We start from the raw sequence: 21,634 nt of genomic DNA, 5'->3' as shown, positions 1-21,634 counted from the left end.
ACAGTATTTTTACAGCTATTGTTCAACATCCTCTTCAAAACATTGTATCTACTGGACTAAGACTCTTATCTCTGAAAACTGCTTTCCTTACCACTTTGACTGGAAAAGAGAAAAACTTGAGCCTTTAATAATTGAAGAGCTCTACTTAAGATTCACAAGATATGCAGTCTTCATAAACCCTGGTCTCTCCTTTGCCCTGTAGTATCAGAATTTCATGTTCAATTGAAGAAGGAAAAATATAAGGTGAAGGTTCCCATGCCCCAAGCCAAATACCATAAACAGGATCAACTCCCATCATTTATTTTATATTGGGAAAGCGATAAGGATATATAGAGAAGGACCAAAAAAAAAAAAAAAAAAAAACCACAAAAAAAGCAAATAAGCTTTTCATTTCCTTCCAGCCATATGGAATAGCCTTACCAATCTTCAAGATATGCCATTCACGTGGACAATTCCTGCCACTAAAGCCAACATAACCCTCTTTTCCTTTCTTCTCAATATGCCTTAGTGATCACAACATCCTTAGAAGCAGGGTTTATGCCTTTTCATTGTTCTGAACTTCACCTAACAAAACTGGGGGTACCTAATAAAGAACAGTGAAAACAAAAGTACGTAGCAACAGCAGACCAAGTTTAGTAAGAAGCTTTTTTAAGACATTTTCATTGAGATTTCCACACAAGAAAAGCCAAATCATATAGTATCAGCCAAAAGGAACCTCAGAGATCATCTAAACTATGTGTTAATTTACAGATGGGGAGGTGGAGTTATCAAACAGAGGGGAGGGGGTGGCTATTCTGATACAGCATAAATTAGAATTATAGATAAATATACAGAAATGAAGCTCTATCATCTTCTCACAGCAGTACAAAGAGGTCCAGCAAACTAAATTTTTCATGAAAATTTACGTTTCTTTATAATTTATGTTTATTCTTATATAAAAAAGAAAATGCTAGAGTTCTTGGGATTACTTTATGTTTCGGAGGAGATTAAATACCTCAAGTATCTTTCAATTGTACATTCCATATTCCAGGTGCAAAAGAAGCACCTTGCTGGCTACCCTCATCAAAGTCTCTGACAGCTTATCAAAAGTTTCTGTGGAGATAAAAAGCTACAACAACAATAAAAATTAAGATAAATAATTACCAAAATCAAGGAGAAGCTAATACTTATGTGATAGTAGGAAGATGGGCACTGCAAGGAACCAAAAACACTAACTAACAAAAGTAAAAGCAAAAAGTCATTAATAAACCAGAAAAGTGAATAATAAGTCCGAGGGTTAATACTTTTAAAGATAAATAGAATAAGATAACCACAGAATAAACTGGGAAAAGTCATCAGAGTACTATAGCTTATCTCCTGCAGAAAGACCTATACAGTTTTAGCAGCAAGTTCTATTAACAATTCTCAAAGAACAGAAAATCTGTAAGCTATTTAACCCATTGCATAACAGAGAAATATTAAAAACTTCTCAATTCTTTTCAAAACCCTGATATTGAAACTCTCAAAGAGGGTTTTAATGGAAAAAAACACATGTAGCTCAGTCATCTCCTGTTAGGAATTTAAATGTAAAAATTCCTAGTAGATTTTCATAAATCAAATCCAATCTGCAGAGAAATAACTTACAGTTCTGACATGGTACAATCAAGCCCTAACTGTCAAGTGCGATCGCCACTTTCATTCTTGAGTAATTATCAGAAAGGAGACACACAAAATTTTCTAAAAATATAGCTCCTGACAGTATCAGCAGTTTCACTACAACTATTTTCAGTATGTTTTCCCTTGCTAAATGTATTTTATTCCCCAAATCCTGAGAAATAAAGCCTAATAAAAAATGCTAAGGGAACATCACCCAATCCTATTATTTACTTCATTAGTTTCCCATATCTGCTATAACAAATTACCATAGACTCAGTGGCTTAAAACAACACCAATTTGCTGTCTTATTGTCCAATACAGACCTCACTGAGCTGAAATCAAGATGCTAGCAGTCTGGCCCGGCCAGGCGTGGCTCAGCAGTTGAGCGTCGACCTAGGATCCAGGCGATCGGGGTTCCAGCCCATGCCCGGGTTATGGGCTCGATCAATGACTCTCTCATCAATGATGTTTCTATTTCTCTCTCCCTCACCTTTCCTCTCTCTGAAATCAATAAAGATATATTAAAAAACAAAAAAAGATGCCAGCAGTCTGTATTCCTCTGGAGGCTCTGGAGGAGCCTTGCTTTTTTTAGCTTTTAGAAGCCATCTGCATTCCTTGGCTTTACGTCCCCTCCTCCCTCTCCACCTTCAAAGGGTTGAGTCCTTCTTAATCACATCATTCTGACTTTCTCTACTTCCCTCCTCTACTTGTAAAAACCCCTGTGACTAAACTGGCCCAGCTGGGACAATCTAGGATAATCTCCCTATCTTAAAGTCAGCTGATTAGTAAACTTACTTCCATCTGCAACCTTAATTTCCCTTACCTCATAACATAACATTGTCACAGGTTTCAGGGATTAACAGGTAGACATGTTGAGGAGACCATTATTCTGCCAATCAATTTTCTGCCATTACTAAGAATAGAGTAAGAATCAAAGAGAATAAAAATAACGGTGGACAAAAAAGGGGGGGTACATCTGTAATACTCTCAACAAAAGTAATTTCAAAATGGATAAAAGACTTAAATATAAGATGTGAAACCATAAAAATCCTAGAGGAAAATACAGGCACCAAAACCTCGGACATCTCTCATAGCAATATGTTTGCTGATACATCTCCTAGGGCAAGAGAAACTAAGGAGAAAATAAACAAATGGGACTGCATCAAAATAAAAAGCTTCTGCATAGCAAAAGAAATCATCAACAAAACAAAAAGGGAGCCCACTATATGGGACAACATATTTGCCAACGACACATGGGATAAAGGGTTAATATCCAAAATATATAAGGAACTTACACAACTTAACAAAAGAAAGACAAACAATCCAATTAAAAAGTGGGCCAAGGACCTAAATAGACACTTCTATTTTCACTTTTCAAACAGCACCTAGAGTGATCTTACTAAAACAATGACTCTCCAATGTCTTCCCATCTTACAGTAAAAATCCAAAATTCATAAATTGACTTACAGGCTGCTATGTTCTTGCCCATTCATTACTTCATTTCCTACAACGCAGCTCCAGCCCCACTCACATCCTTGAAGATGTCTAGCATGACCCCACCTGACAGTAGTGCATTTTTTCTTCCAATTATCTACAAGACCTTTTCCCCAGGTATTTATTCAAATTTCATCTTCTTACAGAGGCCTTCCCTGACCAGGATAAATCAGTACCTCCTCAGCCCACTCCACAGTCCTATTACTCAATGTTATTTTTTTTTAATCTACAATGTTTATTACCACCTGATATGTATGTTTTTGCTTATTGTCTCCCTCCATCAAATACTGGTATATGTTAGCACCCAGAAGACAAAAGTACTCAATAAATATTTGCTGAGTGAATACAATGATCAATCAGTCTATCTTGAACTGCCTAAAATATTTTTTTTTCCTAAGTAGCGAAATTATAAATTCTGTTCAAAGATATATCATCCTAGAGTCATGTTTATCTTTCCAATCTCTAATAAGTGGCAGAAATACAGGTTCACAAATCTGTATTTGCATCCAGAAAGTTTCTACTAAGTTTCCAAACATAATTTTTATAGTATTTGCTTCAAAGGGAATGTTTATCCATGCCTGAATAATGCAACAGTCAGCAGAACTTGTTAATATTAACAGCTCATTAAATGAAAGAGTAAATTTTTCATTCAAAGGCTACTTGGAAGGATCTATTACAATTCCATGCTTCATTTTTCTCAGCAATCAATCTCATAACAAGGTACATTACCATTTTAGTTACTATAAATTTGTTTATAAAAATTAATACATGTAAAGAATCAATTTAATTTCAATAAATGATTCACAATGTTCTACCCACCAGGTAAGACAAATAAATAATTTTTGTGTGACGCATTTTCTGACTTCAAATAATCTATCTCCTGATTTCTCATAATGACTGATTCTCATTATTACAAAACTGAAAAAGAGTACTCCATGTGGCTGGTTTATCTAGAAGTTGCATTTCATTTTAATATTAATTTCTCATTCAACATAAACTGCACGTAGGTTTATTTTAAATAGCTATTTGTCAGTCTACTTGGTTTGTTAAAATTAATATGTGTAATATATTCAAGACCTCCTAATGGCGATATTTGCAATAACTAAGCCAGATCTGAATGAACATCTATTTAGGGAGTATGTTTGTTAATAATGGTAACAAAAGTCATAAACACAGAAGTGACACTAATTAACTTTCTATCATTACAGGCCATGGCCCAGGCAAGGGGTAATGTAATTTACATGCAATCTTTGTTGCAAAGAAACCCACTATAAGCAGAATAATCCTTAGTTTAACTATTCAGTTGCTTTTACAAATAACAAAAGGTCACAGGAACCCATACCTGGTAAAAAGCAAACCTTACTGCAAGTCAATTTCCATTAGGTACACTCCTCTATTTCCTTGTCACCCCTCTTTAGCCTGATGGGTTTTCCCTTGTCATTCTTCTCTTTGCCATACAAGTTCAGTCTTGAAAGGTTAGGCTAACAATTTGATGCTTCTACTGCAAATTTCTTTGTACAACACATTAAACTATTTTAAGAAAAGGTGCAACGTACTTCTAACTAACTAATATAGCAAGAACCTATTCGAAGCAAGCAGGGTTTAAAAAAATACATATCTCCATGAAGCAGAGTTGCTTCAGTTTCCAGCTGTATGACTAAAGTATACTGGTCCATACATAAATAGAAAACACCCTGAGGAAAACTATGACATTTCTGTATTATTGATACCGCGATTTCCTCTCCCTGAACCACTGAATCTACTCAGAAAAAGATCTATGATATGTTAGGCCACAACAATTTTGGAACTCTTTGTTACTGCAGCATAGGCAGCCTCTCTTGCCAAATATAGTACCTGATAAGTTGGGGTTCATATTAAATGAGGTAATCCATATAAAGCACTCAGCACAACACATGGAACACAATAAGTGGACCTGAAAAATTGAAGTGATGATTCTTCATTAATTATTGTTTTCCTTTAAAATACACAAGAATGAATCAGATATTAGAATTATCTGGCAAGGATTTTAAAGCAGCCATCGTAAAAGTGCTTCAACAAGCAATTAAAAATTCCCTTGAAATAAATGAAGCAACAGCATATCTCCACAAAAAAACAGAAGTTATTAAAAATGGAAAATATAATAACCAAAAGAAATAATTTACTGGATGAGCTCAATAGCAGAATGGAGATGACAGGGGACAGAACCAATGAACTTGAGAATAGATCAATAGAATTTACCCAATCTGGACAATAGAGAGAAATTGACTGAAAAAAATAAAGTGTTTCAGGGGCCTGTGGAACAATAACAAAAGGGCTAACATTCATACTAAAAGTCCCAGCAGGAGAAGAAAGAGTGAAACTGAAAATGTATTCAAAGAAATAATGGCTGAAAACTCTCCAAATTTGGGGAAGTACATAACCCTACAGATTCAAGAAGCTGAGCAAATCCCAAAAAAGACAAATTGAAATCCATACCAAGAGACATTATAATTAAACTTCTGAAAATTAAAGTAAACACACATACACACAAACAACACTTGAAAACAGCCAGGGAAACTTGACACATTATTTATGGAGGAGCACCAACTCAAATGACAATGCATTTCTCATTTGAAATGAGAGGCCAGAAGGAAGTGGCACAGCATTTCTCAGGTTCTAAAAGAAAAGACCTGTCAATTGCAAATGCTATATCTGGTGAAAATATCCCTCAAAAATGAAAAGGAAATAAAGACATTCTCTGATGAAGAAAAACTAAGAGAATTTGTGGGTTGCAAATCTATTCCTAAAGAATGGCTAAAGTTTTCTAAACAGAAAGGAACAAAAGATAGAAGATAACAAAAGACGACTTAGAATTTTAACATAGGAATGGTTAAAAAGGGGTAAATATACTAAATTATCCTTTTCATGAGTTTCTTAAATCATATTTGATAGGGGAAGCAAAAAGTTTAATAACAACTGATGTACTCAATGAATATAAAGTAAATATTAAGACAACAGTGTTTAAAAAGTCGGAAGGATAGCCCAGCCAGGCGTGGCTCAGCAGTTGAGCGTCTACCTAGGATCCAGGCAATCGGGGTTTGATTTCCGGTCAGGGCACATGCCCGGGTTGCGGGCTCGATCAATGACTCTCTCATCATTGATGTTTCTCTCTCTCTCTCCCTCTCCTTTCCTCTCTCTGAAATCAATAAAGATATATTTAAAAAAATAAAAATTAAATTTAAAAATTAAAAAAAAATAAAAAGTGGGAAGGATAAAGGGGCATACATGGAAATTAACACTTGACCAGTAGTAAAACATCATGGACACCAGACACTGTGATAAATTATGTATGTATGTTTTAATACCCAGAGCAACCATTAAGAAGTAATACTTAAAATTATAGAGATGGAGAACAGATTAGTGGTTGCAAGGGGATGAATGTGGGGGAGGTAGTGGCCATGATTATAAAAGGATAGCACTAGGGAACTTGATGAACTGTTCTGTATTTTGAATACAGTGGTGGTCACATGATCTTCACATGTGATGAAAGGACAAAGAACTAAATACACACACACATACACACACACAAATGAATGTATATAAAACTGGTGAGATGAGAATAGGTCTGTGGGTTTTATCAATACCAATTTACTAGTTGTGATATACTAGAATTATGCAAGATGTTACCCTTTGGGAACTGGGTGAAGGGTATATACCCAGTTTTTTCTTACAAGGGCACATGAGTCTACAATTATCCCAAAATAAAAAACATCTCAAGAAAAAATGTAGTATATTAGAGTAAAAACAATTCTGGCTTATTTAAAATCTTGGATATACTAAAGAGGCTAAGAAACAAACCAATCCTTTTCCCTAAATCCCTTGGTAGAGTTTGAGGTGGGGAAGTAAGGACATGCAGTTTCAGTCTGGGCTCCATAGCTCTGCAACCCAAAAGTTCTGTGACATCAACACAAACTACTACTATAAAACATACAGAGACTAATGTGTTTTGTTAAAAAAAAAAATTGTGTTGTTCCACTAAGTATATAAGCAATGCACATTTGTTATGAAAAATTTAGAAAATGAAGGCAGATAATGATAATAAATAAAATGACAATCACATAATATCACCTTATGGCCATTTTTTTCCAAGCTTATATGTGGATTTTGGAGAATGGAGAGAAACTAGATTATACTCTAAATCAGGAATCAGCAAATTAGAGCCCATGGTCAAATCCAGCCAACCACCTGTTTTAGTACAGCCTCCAAGTGGATTTTTATATTTTTATATGGTTATATACCTATACAGTACCCTTAATATTGGCTCTTTGTCTATAAAGCTTTAAATATTTACTATCTAAACCTTTATGGAAAAAGCTTGCCAACCCCTTCTCTAAATAGCATTTTTGTAAAAAGCTTTTTCAATTGAAAAGATTATAATTCCTTATTTCTGAATATTTAGCCTGTTTCCAAATTTTTATATTATAAACAAAGCTGTAATGAAAAATCTTGCAGGTAAATTTCTGCACACAGAGATAGATGTACTTTTCAAAGGGGATATAACTTATAACTAGCATTACTTATTTTATAAATAATTATTTTATAAATATATTTATAATTGTTATTTTCTAAATAAATAATTTTATTTTATGGTAAAACAGGAATATTATTAGAATTATTAATATTATATATAAATTAGCTAGACAATTATCTATTCTCCAGAAAAGAAAGCAAAGTTCAAAGATTCTGAAATTGGTATTTTCTTCTACTAGTGAACAAACGAAACTCTGTAATATCACCCAAAATATTACTTTATACATAGGCAGGAGTTAGAAGGAAGTTTTTTTTTTTTTTTAATCCTGTCCAATTCTACAAAGGTACATAGAGGAAGAGTATGACATAAAATTAGAGAGGGCACAGTGAAATTGGAGGCAGTAATTGAACAAGAAGTTAGAAGAGCAGACTTTAGAGTCAGATCACTGGGTTCAAATCCATTTTACCAGCCCAGTGACCACAGGCAAGTTAACTAAACACTGTTTTCTTCCTCTGCAAAGCAAAAGTAATAATCATGGCCAAGTCACCAGGCTAATTAATGTATCTAAAGAGCTTACCAAAGTGCCAACCACTGTTTCCTATACGAAATGTGTTTCTTTTTGTAATGTTGTTCACTATCAAAATGGATTACCAACACTGCTATTTCCACTGGACCATCTTTGCTCCAAAGAGAGCTCAAAACTTTCCTCTATAAGTAGTAACTTGTAGGATTTTAAAATCCCAGATATTAGTGTGTTCACTTGCTTTTGTTTAAAAATATATTTAATATAAAAGCATATTATTTGTTTCAGCCTGAACAAAACCACTATAAAAGAAGTTGCCACTGGATTAAAAAGTACCACTTTAGAGGAAAAAAATTCCTCTGAATATAGACATATCAATCTTTAGGCTTAGAATGTATTTTTCCTTTAACTGCCTATAAGTGGAATTTACTCATTTTCCTACAACACAGCTAAGCTACTCTGTAAATTTCTTGACTTCCCCATATAGCTCATCTCTCACATACTTCCTATTGACTGAACTTGAGAAACATTTCCTCTTTGTCTTCTCCTACTGCCCAGGCCAGACTCCTACCTTCCTACTATCTCTCATGGGGACTTTTACTAGAACGTCATGTCATGGGTCTCTTTCCAGTGTACCTGTCACCAACCAGCCCCTATCCCAACCCCCAACAATAAAGGCTTTGGCTGACGCACCCCCAATGTCCACAGGATCAAATCCAAACTGTCTGGCTTGACAGATTAAGAACTTCAGAACCTCACCCTAGTTTTCTTATCCAGCCTCATTTCACCAAATTCCTCTTACATTCCAGCCACAAGGAGTCCCTCATGGTTTGATGAATGCACATGCACGTTCATCAGTTCATCCCTTGCTCTCTGCATATGTTCCCTCTTCCCCAAAGACCAAAGATGTGCCTAGCCTCTCTGTCCAGACTCATCTTCAGTATTAACTTTTTTTAAAAAATATTTTTTTTATTGATTTGAGAGAGAGGAAGGGAGAGAGAGAGAGAGAGAGATAGAAACAGCAAAGATGAGAGTCATTGATTGGCTGCCTCCTGCAAGCCCCCTACTGGGGATCGAGCCCTCAACCCAAGCATGCGCCCTGACCAGGAATCTAACGGCTATCCCCTGGATCATAGGTCCAGGATCATAGGTCGATGCTCAACTGCTGAGCCACGCTGCCAGGGCCCAGTGGCTATTTTTTAAAATAGATTTTTTAAATGTCAAGATTAGTTTATAAAACTTTGCATCAATTTTCCCACTACCAACATGCTTCAGGTTACAATATTGCTCAAGATGAGGAGAAAACTTTTCGTGTTTCCTTTTTAAACTAATCCAGTAAACATTTTTAAAGACAACTGGCATGTTCTTCCCCAAGGCTTAATTTCCCATGGCCCTACTTTACCACCCTAGCCTTGGAAAGGCTGTATTTAGCAAAGCAGAACAAGTTTATGATGAGAACATGGTTAGCTAGAAATCCCCAGGCTCCTGAATCACCACCTTACCTCAGACTCATCAGTAGATTCTTCAGGAGACATGGTTTCCTGCAAAACATAGAGGGGGAAAATTGTCAGAACAATGACAAAAGAATAAAAAATAGTTTCAAAGGAAACGAGTCCTTTGAAATGTAATGCAATTCAATGCAAATGTTCCCACCACCAATATCCACCTGCCCTTTTTTGGAGGTAATCTGCAAATACAGTTTAAAGGACTCCACGAGGTTCAACTCTCACAGACCTCCTACTTCTCTACACCCTGCAGGACTGAGATGGTAACTCTGGGGCCACACAAATCCACTGTTCCTGCTGACCTACCCTGAGTAGTCAGCAGGTAAACAAATGACCCCAGGAACTGTCATGTACGTATATGAAAAGCTTTTCCCTTTCTAAAAATTGAAATGACTCCGGCAAAGCAGCCTTACTGATCTCAGAAAGGAAGAGGAAATTGCCATCTCAAAATATCTGTAAGCCAATCTGGTACTGAAAAGCTCTTGTGCTATTAATTATTATACTATTAATCTGATTGAGTCAAAATGATTGTCTTGCTTAAACAGCATTTACAAAAGAATTCCCCTAGAGTGGTACCTATCAGACACTGCAAACAAGCTGTATAATTTATATCCACTCTTTAAACCATTAACTGGAAGACAAATTCTACCATTTAACAGTTTCCCTTTTGCTAGACAATGAATCTTGCTGCTCTGTAGAAAACAAAGCAAAAAGGGGAAAAATTGACTTGATCCTGCTAATCTCTCACCTGTCCACTGAAAAAGAGAATCTGCTGATGCCACGCATCCTCAAAGAGGTCAGCAAAATGAAGATTTACTTAACGTATTTATAGATATCAATAGCAATAAAAGGTTACAACTAATATGCTGACACTGAATGTAAGCATTTTACAACAACCCATGAGATAAAGAAAGAACAACAAAAAAAATGAGGCAAGGACGTCTTAGACACAAATATTTTCTCAACAAAAAAAATGAATATTTTTTAAAAAGTTAAATGCATATCTTATTAAATGCAAATTGGACAGCATGATAAACACAAATCTGGTGTTTGAAAACATTTTAATTTTATTCATGGAAAATCAGTTAGAACCTGGCAGGTGGCAGGCTGCCTAAAGATCAGCCTTGTGGACAATATAGTCTCTGCTCTCAAAAAACATCTGTAAAATGGGGATGAAAGCTACTTGTAATTAAGAATTTTACTGTAGTTACATCATTAACCATGATGAATATGAGGCTCTCCTCTACATTCCAATGCAGCCAACTTACTTTAATGATATTGTAAGTATTAGGAAGTTCTTATTAATTTGGAGATACAATCTCTCCACAGTAACTTTTTATTCTTAACACCAATAAGACAAATAAAAAAATCAAATTATTCTACTACTATCTCACAGTTCTCCAGAGCTAATGACACATATCATGCCTATCCTTCTAAATTGTTTCTCCTCTGTGCTGACCATTCCAAGTTCCAGGTTTTAGTCCACCTACCATCCTTACACTTCTCTTCTGAACACAGCCCACTTAATATTAACAGTCACTATTCTGACATCTTTACTGAATATATATATATATATATATATATATATATATATATATTCATAATGCTAAATGCTTTACGGATAGCATCTTAAAATTTCCTAACTACCTCTGAGGTATGAACACTGAGGCTTAGAGGTTGAACTTTCTAAAAGTCCCTGATTATTAAGTTGGTAGCATTAGCAAAACCAAGCTTTCACAACTGTGCCAATGAACCACATACAGGTTCCTATTTTCCAACACTAGAACTCTGAAAGGACACTTAACTAATCTTTTCAAAACGTGTATTAAACTGAAGGAATTTTTTTAAAATTTAGAATCCATTAAAATACACACCAGGGGTAAAGTGTAAATATCCCATTTATATTCTTGATTAAGTCAAAAACTTAAGTCCCCACCCAGAAATTTCAATTCAAAAACTCTAAACCAGAAACACTCTTGCTCCCCAATGGAAAGCAGTACGATCTCAGAAACCTGCATCTTCAGGGAAAACCAAGCTTTCGGAGGCACTTCCTGTAACTCTAGTAATCAATAAAGAACATTTAACCCAGGTATCTCTCAGACTTATCCTCAGCACCAGCACAAACCTCCCAAAGACAGCTATGGCCTCAAAAAAATTATACTTTTGTCCACAATCCTACCAAAGCAATGCATAAGTAACTTCGAGAATTAGCCTGGTCTGTTATTTCTTAGCTTCATTCCTTCATCAAGCCCTATGCTTAATGCTCTAGAGCAGGGGTGGGGAACCTTTTCTCAACCAAAGGCCATTTGGATATTTATAATACCATTCACTGGCCATACAAAATTATCAACTTAAAAATTAGCTACGAAAAAAGCTCCTAGATTTATTGAAGTTCAAGTTCTGCCTGCGCCTGCCTGAAACCACATCATTTCCCAGGCCCTATACAGCCCCTGGGGCAGAAGTTCCCCACCCCTGCTCTAGACACAGGCAAACAGGAAATGACATGAATGTCCCCAGTGAGGGATCTAAGAAACAAGGCTCAACCTTGAGAAAGATTACAATTTAAGAAGTCAGTGGTTTTCACGCAAATTTTAAATTCACACTCTATTTTTCAAATAATCTAACTTCGAATCATGAAAATGTTATAAAATTGTGCTGTTCTCTAAGTAAAATAAGCCAGACACAAAATGACAAATATTGTAGGAGACAGAAAGTAAAACAGAGGTTAGCAAGGCTGGGGATGGAGTAATGAAGGGTTATTATTTAATGGGTATGGACTTTCAGTTTGTGATGAGGAAAAGTTGTTGAGATGAATGCTGGTGATGATTGAACAACAATGTGAATTTACTTAATGCCACTGAATCATAAACTTAAAAATGGTCAAAGTGAAGACTGCTTTAATAAGAAGTAGAAATACAGAGAGAGAGAAAAACACAGGCATAAAGAATTAAAATGGCAATAGGTAAGTACCTATCAATAACAACCTTAAATGTAAATGGATTAAATGCTCCAATCAAAAGACATAGGGTAGCTGAATGGACTAGAAAACAGGACCCAAATATATGCTGTTTACAAGAGACTTACCTCAGTATAAAAGACTCACACAGGATGAGAGTGAAGGGATGGAAAAAAAATTTCCATGCAAATGGAAATGAAAAAAAAGCTGGGGTAGCGATACTCGTATCTGACAAAATAGACTTCAAATTCATGAAGAGACAATAAAGGTCAAATTATAATACTAAAGGGATCAAACCAACAAGAGGATATAACCCTGATAAACATATATGCACCCAATATAGGAGCACCTAAATATATAAAAAAACTTCTGGAGGACTTTAAGGTAGAGATCAACAGCAATACAGTCATAGTGGGGGCCTTTAACACCCCACTGACTTCACTGGATAGGTCTTCCATACAAAAAATCAATAAGGACACAGTGACCCTAAATGACACTAGATCAGATGGATTTAACTGACATTTACAGAACATTTCACCCCAAAGCTGCAGATTATACATTCTCCTCAAGAGCACATGAGACATTCTCAAAGACAGACCACATGTTACAACACAAAACAAGTTTCTACAAGTTTGAGAAGACTGAAATCATATCAAGAATCTTCTCGGATAACAATGGCATGAAATTAGAAATCAACAACAGTAAAAACACTCAAAAACATTCGAACATATGGAGGCTAAATAGCACGATATTAAACAATGAATGGGTTACCAAAGAGATTAAGGAAGAAATAAAAAACTTCCTGGAAACAAATGAAAATGAACACACAACAACCCCAAATCATGGGACACAATGAAAGCAGTCCTGAGAGGGAAATTCATAGTACTACAGGTCTACCTCAAAAAACAAGAAAAACTTCTAATAAACTATCTAACCCTACAACTTAAAGACTTCGAAAGAGAACAACAACAAAAGCCCAGAGTAAGCAGAAAGAAGGAAATAATAAAGATCAGAGCAGAAATAAATGACATAGAGATTAAAAAATAAAATAAAAGATCAATGAAACCAAGAGTTGGTTCTTTGAAAAGATAAACAAGATTGATGAACCTTTAGCAGGCTCATCAAGAAACAAAGAGAGGACCCAAATAAAATCAGAAACAAAAGAGGTAAAGTAACAACTAACCCAACAGAAATACAAAGGACTGTAAGAAAATACTAAGAACAACTATGGGCCACAAAGCTGGGCAACCTGGATGAAATGGACAAATTCCAAGAAAAATACAACCTTCCAAAACTCAATCAGGAAGTGTCAGAAAACCTGAATAGGGCAATAACTACTGATGAAAGGGTGCCTGGGGAGCTGGCAGAGTAAGAATCTATGTAGTGCAAGTAATCTACAATACATTTGAATTAACAACCTTGAAAAGTTTCAAGTAAGATAAAATAACAACCCAAATTCTATTGAACCTTACTTACAATTTGACATTTTCAATTCAGAAGGTTATTCTCCCCCTAATAAATTCATTTAAACGTTGTATTAAGCACATAGTACCTGCAAAACACTAGCCTCGTGAGAGTTACAGACATGAGTAAGCTCTCATCCTTATTCTTGAGGACTCAGCAATCTGTAGGATAGACAAGATAAATACACAAACAACCAGACTCCAAGTAGAATGTTATTCATAAGAGAGGTATGGACAAATATTGTAGGGCATTTGTGATTATGAAGGTCAACTATAAATCATTTTGGTGCTAGAAAAACTGCTGTTTAGAAGATTTCCAGGCAGCCCAGCCGGGCGTGGCTCAGCAGTTGAGCATAGACCTAGGATCCAGGCGATCAGTCCAGGCGATCAGGGTTCGATTCCCGGTCAGGGCACGTGCCCGGGTTGCGGGCTGCAGCCTATCAATGACTCTCTCATCATTGATGTGTCTATCTCTCCCTCTCCCTCTCCTTTCCTCTCTCTGAAATCAATAAAGATATATTTTTAAAAAAAAGATTTCCAGGCAGAAGGCAAGTTATTATCTCTTCCTATATAACATATATGTAGGTATTTTGGGGAACTACCTTTACCATATTCAGCATAAACAAAGATATCCCAATAACTCTTAAAAAATATTTATTCATATCCAAAAAGTGATTTTTAGTTTGAGAGTCTATGAACTGTTTTACATTTTGTTAACTCAGTACAGATCTCACTATACTGGTTCTTCCTAAAATTAAATGGGGGCAGGAGGAGCAATCACCAAAGAATACAATGCCCAGAACCTTTAAGAGGAGAGGTTTAGTTTTGTCTTGCTTATCATGGAGAGCTATTTGCATTTACAGTAAAAAAGCTTCCTTTACCCTAACCTATCATAGTTACTTCTAAAGCACATCTCACTCCTTAAAGCATTTAGAGGAGGAAAAAATTATGTCAAGATTTTCTAAAAGGTTCAAAGTATTAGATCAGAGCAATTAGCAAATTTATTTAACTTCACTTCTGCACCCTTTTAGCCTTCAAAAACTGTATAACAATCCTGGCTGGTTTTGCTCAGTGGTTAGAGCATCGGCCCGTAGACTGAAGAGTCCTGGGTTCAATTTGGGCCAAGGAAAATGGTACCTGGTTGCAGGCTTGAGCCCTGGCCCCAGGTGGGGGCATGTGCAGGACGCAACGAATCCATGTGTCTCTCTCTCACATGGATGTTTCTGTTTCTGTTTGGTTTTTTTCTCTTTCTCTCTCTCTCTCCCCCTTCCACTCTGAAAAGCAATGGAAAAATATCAAGTGAGGTTAAAACAAAACAAAACTGTATAATAAAGGCCTACCACCTTAGTTGAGATTTTAATGGCTTCCTACTGTAAAATGTGAAATGCACAAACAAGCAAAGTGAGAAAAGCCTAACCACTTTTAATCTACAAAGGACAATTTATAGATTAAATATAGGTACATTTATTTATTCGCTTTCTTTAAAAAATAAACAGGACAATTTGTGAATGTTTCCTCCTTTCTACTACTGACTGGTATTTTTGAAAATGACACTGATACCACCGGGGGTGGGGGTAGGATGTGAATGCCTACTCTAACCCTTTACTGGCTGTTAAGACATTAAAAGTGAAATAATGGCTTGAAGAAAATTTATAAAGGCAGTAAGAGCTAATTCTACTTCATAAAGCAAAAACTTATTTAGAATTAGGTTCTTAAGTATTTTTTAAAAGGTAGGGTGTTCTAGTGAAAAATCATGAGCTTTGAAGATAGATGACTAGAGATTTATTATAGATACAAGTCTGAGCAGGTAACCTGTTTGAATTTCTCCTGTTTACCTGGAAAATTCAATCATTTAATATGTACTGAGTATCAAGCACTACTCTATGTGTCAGGCATATAGGAGTGAACAAATCTCTGCCATCATGGAGCTTACATTCTAATAGGGAGAATATACAGAAATGAACACAGAAGCATACAGAATATACAGAGAAAGATAGACGAGCACGAAGAAAAAAAATAATGAAGAGGTTTCAAATAATGGTCAGGGAAGAAATCACTCAGAAAGATAACATTTGGACAGCCCTGGTCGTGTGGTTTAGTTGGTGGGAGAACGATAAAAAGTTGCAAGTTTCATTTCCAGTCAGGGCACATACCTGGATTGCTGGTTTGATACCCGGTAGTAGGAGGGCATGTGGGAGGCAACAGATCAATGTTTCTCTCTCACATGGATGTTTGTTTGTTTTTCTCCCTCTCTTTCTTTCCCTTCCCCCTCTCTAAACTAAAATCAATAAACATATCCTCAGGAGAGAATAAAAATTGAAAATAAAAAAGATAACACTTGGAAAAAGACATAAAGGGAATGAGGGAGAAAGCCCTATAGATATCACGGGTCAGAAAAACGGTACAGCATGAGCAAAGGCCCTTAGGTAGAAACAAGACAGCTTTGTTGAAGGAACAGTAAAAAAGCCAGTATAGCTGATGCAAAATAACAGAAGGGAAGAAAAGTAGTGAAAAATGAGGTCAGAGAAAGGGGAGAGAGCAACAGGGGAAAGGTCCTGTAGGGCAACTAGGCCATTATAAGGACTCTGGCTTTACCTCTGAGTGCAAAGAGAAACCACTGGAAAGTCTGAACATAGGAGGTGCTTGTCCTGACATATATATCAGGATAAACATTGACCACACAGAATTCTTTTCTGAGGACCAAATGCGAATGTGAAAGGGTTCTCTAACCTGGAAAGTGCTGTACAAATTCAAAGCATTTTTATTTTATCACTAACCTTCTATGTGTCTTTCTACATCAGACAGGTTGGCCAAATTCCTGCACAAAACAGTAGTAAATACTAAGAGCAACTCTCTCCATTTCTACTACCCTATATCTAAGGATGTAAGGAGCTTGTTTTTTTGCTTTTAAATCAAACCACCAAAAAATTATATTTCAATATGAAAGGTTAACAGTATGAAAACCAATCTCACCACTATCATCAAACCCAGCAATGTGTCATGAAATTACGTGTGCTTAATGAGCATTTTCCTTTGAACTGCCTAAAACAGAAAAGGGAAGCTCTTACCACAATGACCACCCAAATCAAATTTCTACCTATTTCTTAATTATCGGCATATATCAAATGTAAAAAGGGCACATTTTCATGATGTAAGTAAAGTATGTTGCCAATAGTACAAATTAGAAACTTGGTAAGCTTCTGTTATTATGATACTAAATAGCTCATCAACAAATAACTTCTTAGAGGCAATTATGGAAACTGGTGGCCCTGTTAATTTGTGAGGAAAAACAGCGCTAAGCTTAAAAATGACCCTGGAAATGGAAAATTAAGGTATTTCCCCAGGTTCCAGCCTCTGTCTGCTCTTTTTGTCTTATTTATGTTCCTATGTCATTTCAACTCATGTCTGGCTGCCACTATTGCCTGTATGAATATAACTACTGCAATCACTAATTTCTACCTTAAACTCCAGTGCCACATTGCCAGGTGTTGACTGGTCATTGCCATCTGATCTTCTGTGAGCAACAAATAATTCGTCTCCTAACTTTATGCCCAATTTTTAGTAAGTACTTTAACTCTGTGTACTAATTCATTCCAATTTAAACCACCTTCTCAAGACAGCACTATATTATCTCTATCTTATATTTAAAAGTTAAATAACCAGCCTAAATTCACGTATTAAGAAAGAGAACCAGCACTGGAGCCTAGTCATTTTTGCTCCAGAACAGATGCACTTGACCACTGCTGCAGGCCATAAGTGACTTAGCTTTGTACCTAAACGCAACAGATACGAAACAAAACTCATCATCTACTTTCTCCCAGCCCTCCTGCAAATCACTGTGCTACTTCGAGTGGAAAGGAATTTAAACTTCAGCTACCTGGCCTCAAAACTCAAGTAATCTATTATTACGCCTCCCAGGGGCATTCAGTCCCTGTGGTAACCTTCAAGCCAAAACTTCACCGAGCACAGGCCACAGGAGGAGAGCCTAAAAAAGGGCCTCCTCACAAACGCTGGGGGTGTGTCGGTGGGCTTTCCCCGGTGCCCTCACGCGGCTCTGCTCCCGACTGCCTTTCGGTACCCGCCTGCCCTGCCCAGGGCCTGCCTGGCCCTCCAGCAGGTCCGCAGCCCCCACCCCCGCGCCTTTCCAAGGTCCGAACCAACCTCACCTACGTTTTCCCTACCCTTGCCCAGCAGTTGTACCCTTTACCTGCTCCCCAGCTTCCGCCATGGTGCAGCCCGGTAGTCACGTGACATACCCGGAAACAGTGAAGCATACTCCGAGGCCCGGAGCCTGCTGGGAAATGTAGTTTTAGCAGCATCTGAGCCCGGACATCTTTTCTATCTGGTTAGGTTATTGGGCCTTTATTTCTGCTTCCAACTCTCCAAACTCAGTGAGGTTATGCTTTGGAAAATCTGAACATAACCATTCTTAATGCTTTACTTTACTGTTGGTGTTATTTTCCCTGATTATTATAATATTTACTAATATTTACTGTGTATCAGGGCCTGGATTTACAATTTTGCAGGAATTATCTCATTTAATCCTTTCAGCAATCGCTACTGTTATTCCCACTTATAGAGAACACCGTGCCTCAGAGGTCCTATAGCTAATAAGAGGCAGAAACAGGATTTAAATTTGGCCTCATCTGATGCTAAGGACTTGATTACCAAATGCCACTTGTCTAAAAATGTTCTTGCCTTTTTAAAAAAAAAGTGTATTAAATGAATATAAAACAGTCTTTGTAGAGATGAACCAGAGAAAAATTTATACTCCAAAAATATTTACCTAGCTTCTACTGCTTGTTACTTTAAGTTGACATTTTCTTCTGGAATCTGGACATTGGCATTAAAAATTCTTTGTTTAAATAATTTGTTAAACTTGTATTGAGTATATTCTATAGGTAACTATATACACAATAGAATAAAAATTTCTCCTTGGTAAAATCTGTAAAACCACTGTATTACTTAAAACCTTTAGAATGAATGATTCCCTCTTTATGTTTCCAGGAATTTTATTTTTTAAATATATTTTTATTGCTTTTAGAGAGAGGAAGAGAGAGGGAGAGAGAGATAGAAACATCAATGATGAAAGAGAGTCGTTTATTGGCTGCCTCCTGCACTCCCCTCATTGGGGATCAAGCCCACAACCCGGGCATGTGCCCTGACTGGGAATCAAACTGGGACCTCCTGGATCCTAGGTCAATGTTCAACCACTGAGCAACACTGGCTGGGCTTTCCAGGCATTTTAAATTCTCCTTTCTAATCCTCAGGAATTTGCAGTATCTTATACAAAAACAGAGATTTTCTTCTTTCCACTCATCTCCAGCAGTTGGTAACTAACAGAGGGATCACATACGGCAACACATCATATGCATCCAGTGCCCTTTTGGACTCCCTGTCCTTATTGACTCTAAGCTAGTAGAAAGTCATTGACTTAGTGTTCTGTGCCTCCCAGGTCTCTAGCAGTAACTTGCTCAATCCATGATTCCCATGGCCAGGGTGACTTCATCTGAGACACTTGTCTTCTCCCCAGGGCCTAAACAGCCTTAGCTCCATCCTCTTCCTCCAAGCCTTGCTGGGATCCCTCTTCCAATTTGCTTATCACTGAGTCACAAGAAAATAAAGAAAAACCAATCCTAAGGCATTTAGATGTCCATAGCCAAGCACTCAATGCAATAAGGTATTTTCTTACAAAGCAGCCCAGGACCAAATATTGCTTATGATGGGTTTCAAGTCCCACAAGGACTCTCTTATGCAGACAAAAGAGGCCATGGAAACCCTCAGTCAAGTCTCCACAGGAAAAAGAAATAAACCTAGCCTCCTCTACTTTTCTGACTTTTCTCACAAACTGTAATTTTCCTTAATGAGACAGACTTACCCATAAACCTCTAGTTGATCTGACTGAAGATGTAGCCAAAGTTCACTGCAGATTCTTCCCTGCTCATACAACCTCAGAGACTCTGGATCCCCAAGTCTGTTTCCTAGTCATTGTTCTGTATTGACTATAATAAATATGATGAGCATCAGATCTCTTACTATATGTCCTTCCAGACAGACTAGAAAGATGAAGAGACACAGATATGAAAAGATGAATTAGACCTGGCTGGTGTTCTCAGTGGTTAAAGCATCAGTCCACACAATGAAGGGTCTCAGGTTCAATTCCCAATCAAGGGCAGGTTGCAGGTTTGATCCCTGCCCGATTGAGGCTCCTGCCAGAGGCAATCAATGGGTGTGTCTCTCTCACAATGTTTCTTTCTCTCTCTCTCCCCACTCCCTTTCTTCCTTCCACTCTCTCTAAAAACACTGGAAAAAATATACTTGGGTGATGCTTTTTTTTTTTTTTTTTTTTTAATTAAAAAAAATTTTTTTTAAAGATGAATTAGAGGAATAAACCCCCGAGAAGCAAGCAGGTTCATGCTGGGCCCATGAGCAAAATGAAATTCACATGTGACCTCCAAGCCTCAAGTTTTCTCAGGTGAAATGAAAGTTTGGGGCTCCTTTATCTAGGAGGTCCTCTAGCCTCCTACTGCTCAAATTGCAGTCCACAGACCAGCAACATCAGTATCACCTAGGAGCTTGTTAGAAGTCAAATGCAGAGACCTACTGAACCAGAATCTGGATTTTAATAATATCCTCAGGTGGTATCTACATTAAAGTTTGAGAAATGTTGGGCTTAACAGTCTTTCATTCTCTGAAAAATCACCTGTTTCTTTCTTGTACATCATCAGTTCACCTTTCCCACCTTCAAGCTGTGGAGGTAGAGGTAAGAGTCAACTTCTCATTCACAGTATATAGGAGTATATAGGACCTAATACTGTGGAGAGACTTCAAACCAAACCTAAAACACTATATTTGTAGAATGGTTTACTGGTTTTAAGGATCTATTTCATAGTTTGTTGTATAGGTCTGAAACAGTTTAATAACTCTATAAATTGTAGTCATTTTATTCATAATAACCTATTTTATATTTTAAACAATATAAATGGCTTCAACATTTTCCATTATAACACAGTATTTCTAAATTTAGTAAACTTGAAAAATTAGCAAAACGGAAAAATAAGGTAAAAATAGTAGACCCTATACCCCTTATAATTAGGTGGTGCTTTATAGATTCTTTTCCCAATCTTTAGCTTTCATTCCTTCTTTGATTGCTACCTTTTTTAGTCTAATGGTCTTTCCTGATAGCCAGTGACAAGCAAAGCTACACCACAATACACTACTAACTCCAAGCAATGTTCTTAGCCTTTCTTGAATTTTCTCTCCTAAATAGCTAAAATAATATTTGTTATTATTAGCAATTTTGGAAAGCCTCAGCTTATTCTACAGTTTAGTTTTTCAAAATGTGTACCCACTGAAACCTGTTACCTTCTAATATTCTAGATGTTGTTTTAAGATATAGTTTACGGGGAGGTTCCCTGAACAAACACACTAGATTTTTTTAAAGACCATTTTTCTAATTACAAAAATAACGCAAAGTCATGATAGATAATTGGAAAAATACACATAAAAATAAAATTCAAAAGCCAGTTAGGATTTTTCCACCCAGAT

The 21,634-nt window shown here is 36.6% G+C and overlaps 1 protein-coding gene across 2 annotated transcripts in view; it reads right to left on the bottom strand.

Moving 5' to 3' along the window:
- The window catches only part of VPS41 (VPS41 subunit of HOPS complex), a 184,657-nt gene extending 166,309 nt beyond the window's left edge, over window positions 1-18,348 (bottom strand). Inside the window, exons 1-3 of one of the 2 annotated variants that reach the window (XM_081147819.1) lie at window positions 18,294-18,339; window positions 14,176-14,248; window positions 9,665-9,703 (exon numbers count right to left, since the gene is read on the bottom strand). In XM_081147819.1, the coding sequence (XP_081003945.1) occupies window positions 9,665-9,697 (33 nt within the window). In that variant the 5' untranslated portion in view covers window positions 9,698-9,703; window positions 14,176-14,248; window positions 18,294-18,339. Of the gene's footprint in view, window positions 1-9,664; window positions 9,704-14,175; window positions 14,249-18,293 lie in introns of both variants that reach the window. The other variant, XM_081147818.1, reaches the window with a different exon arrangement.
- Window positions 18,349-21,634: the final 3,286 nt, after the last annotated feature.

This window comes from Miniopterus schreibersii (genome assembly GCF_964146895.1).
Source record: "Miniopterus schreibersii genome assembly, chromosome: 9".
In the NCBI taxonomy this organism is placed as follows: domain Eukaryota; kingdom Metazoa; phylum Chordata; class Mammalia; order Chiroptera; family Miniopteridae; genus Miniopterus; species Miniopterus schreibersii.
The sequence above is the reverse complement of the archived record's forward strand: the minus strand, read 5'-3'. Positions and strand labels throughout refer to the sequence as shown.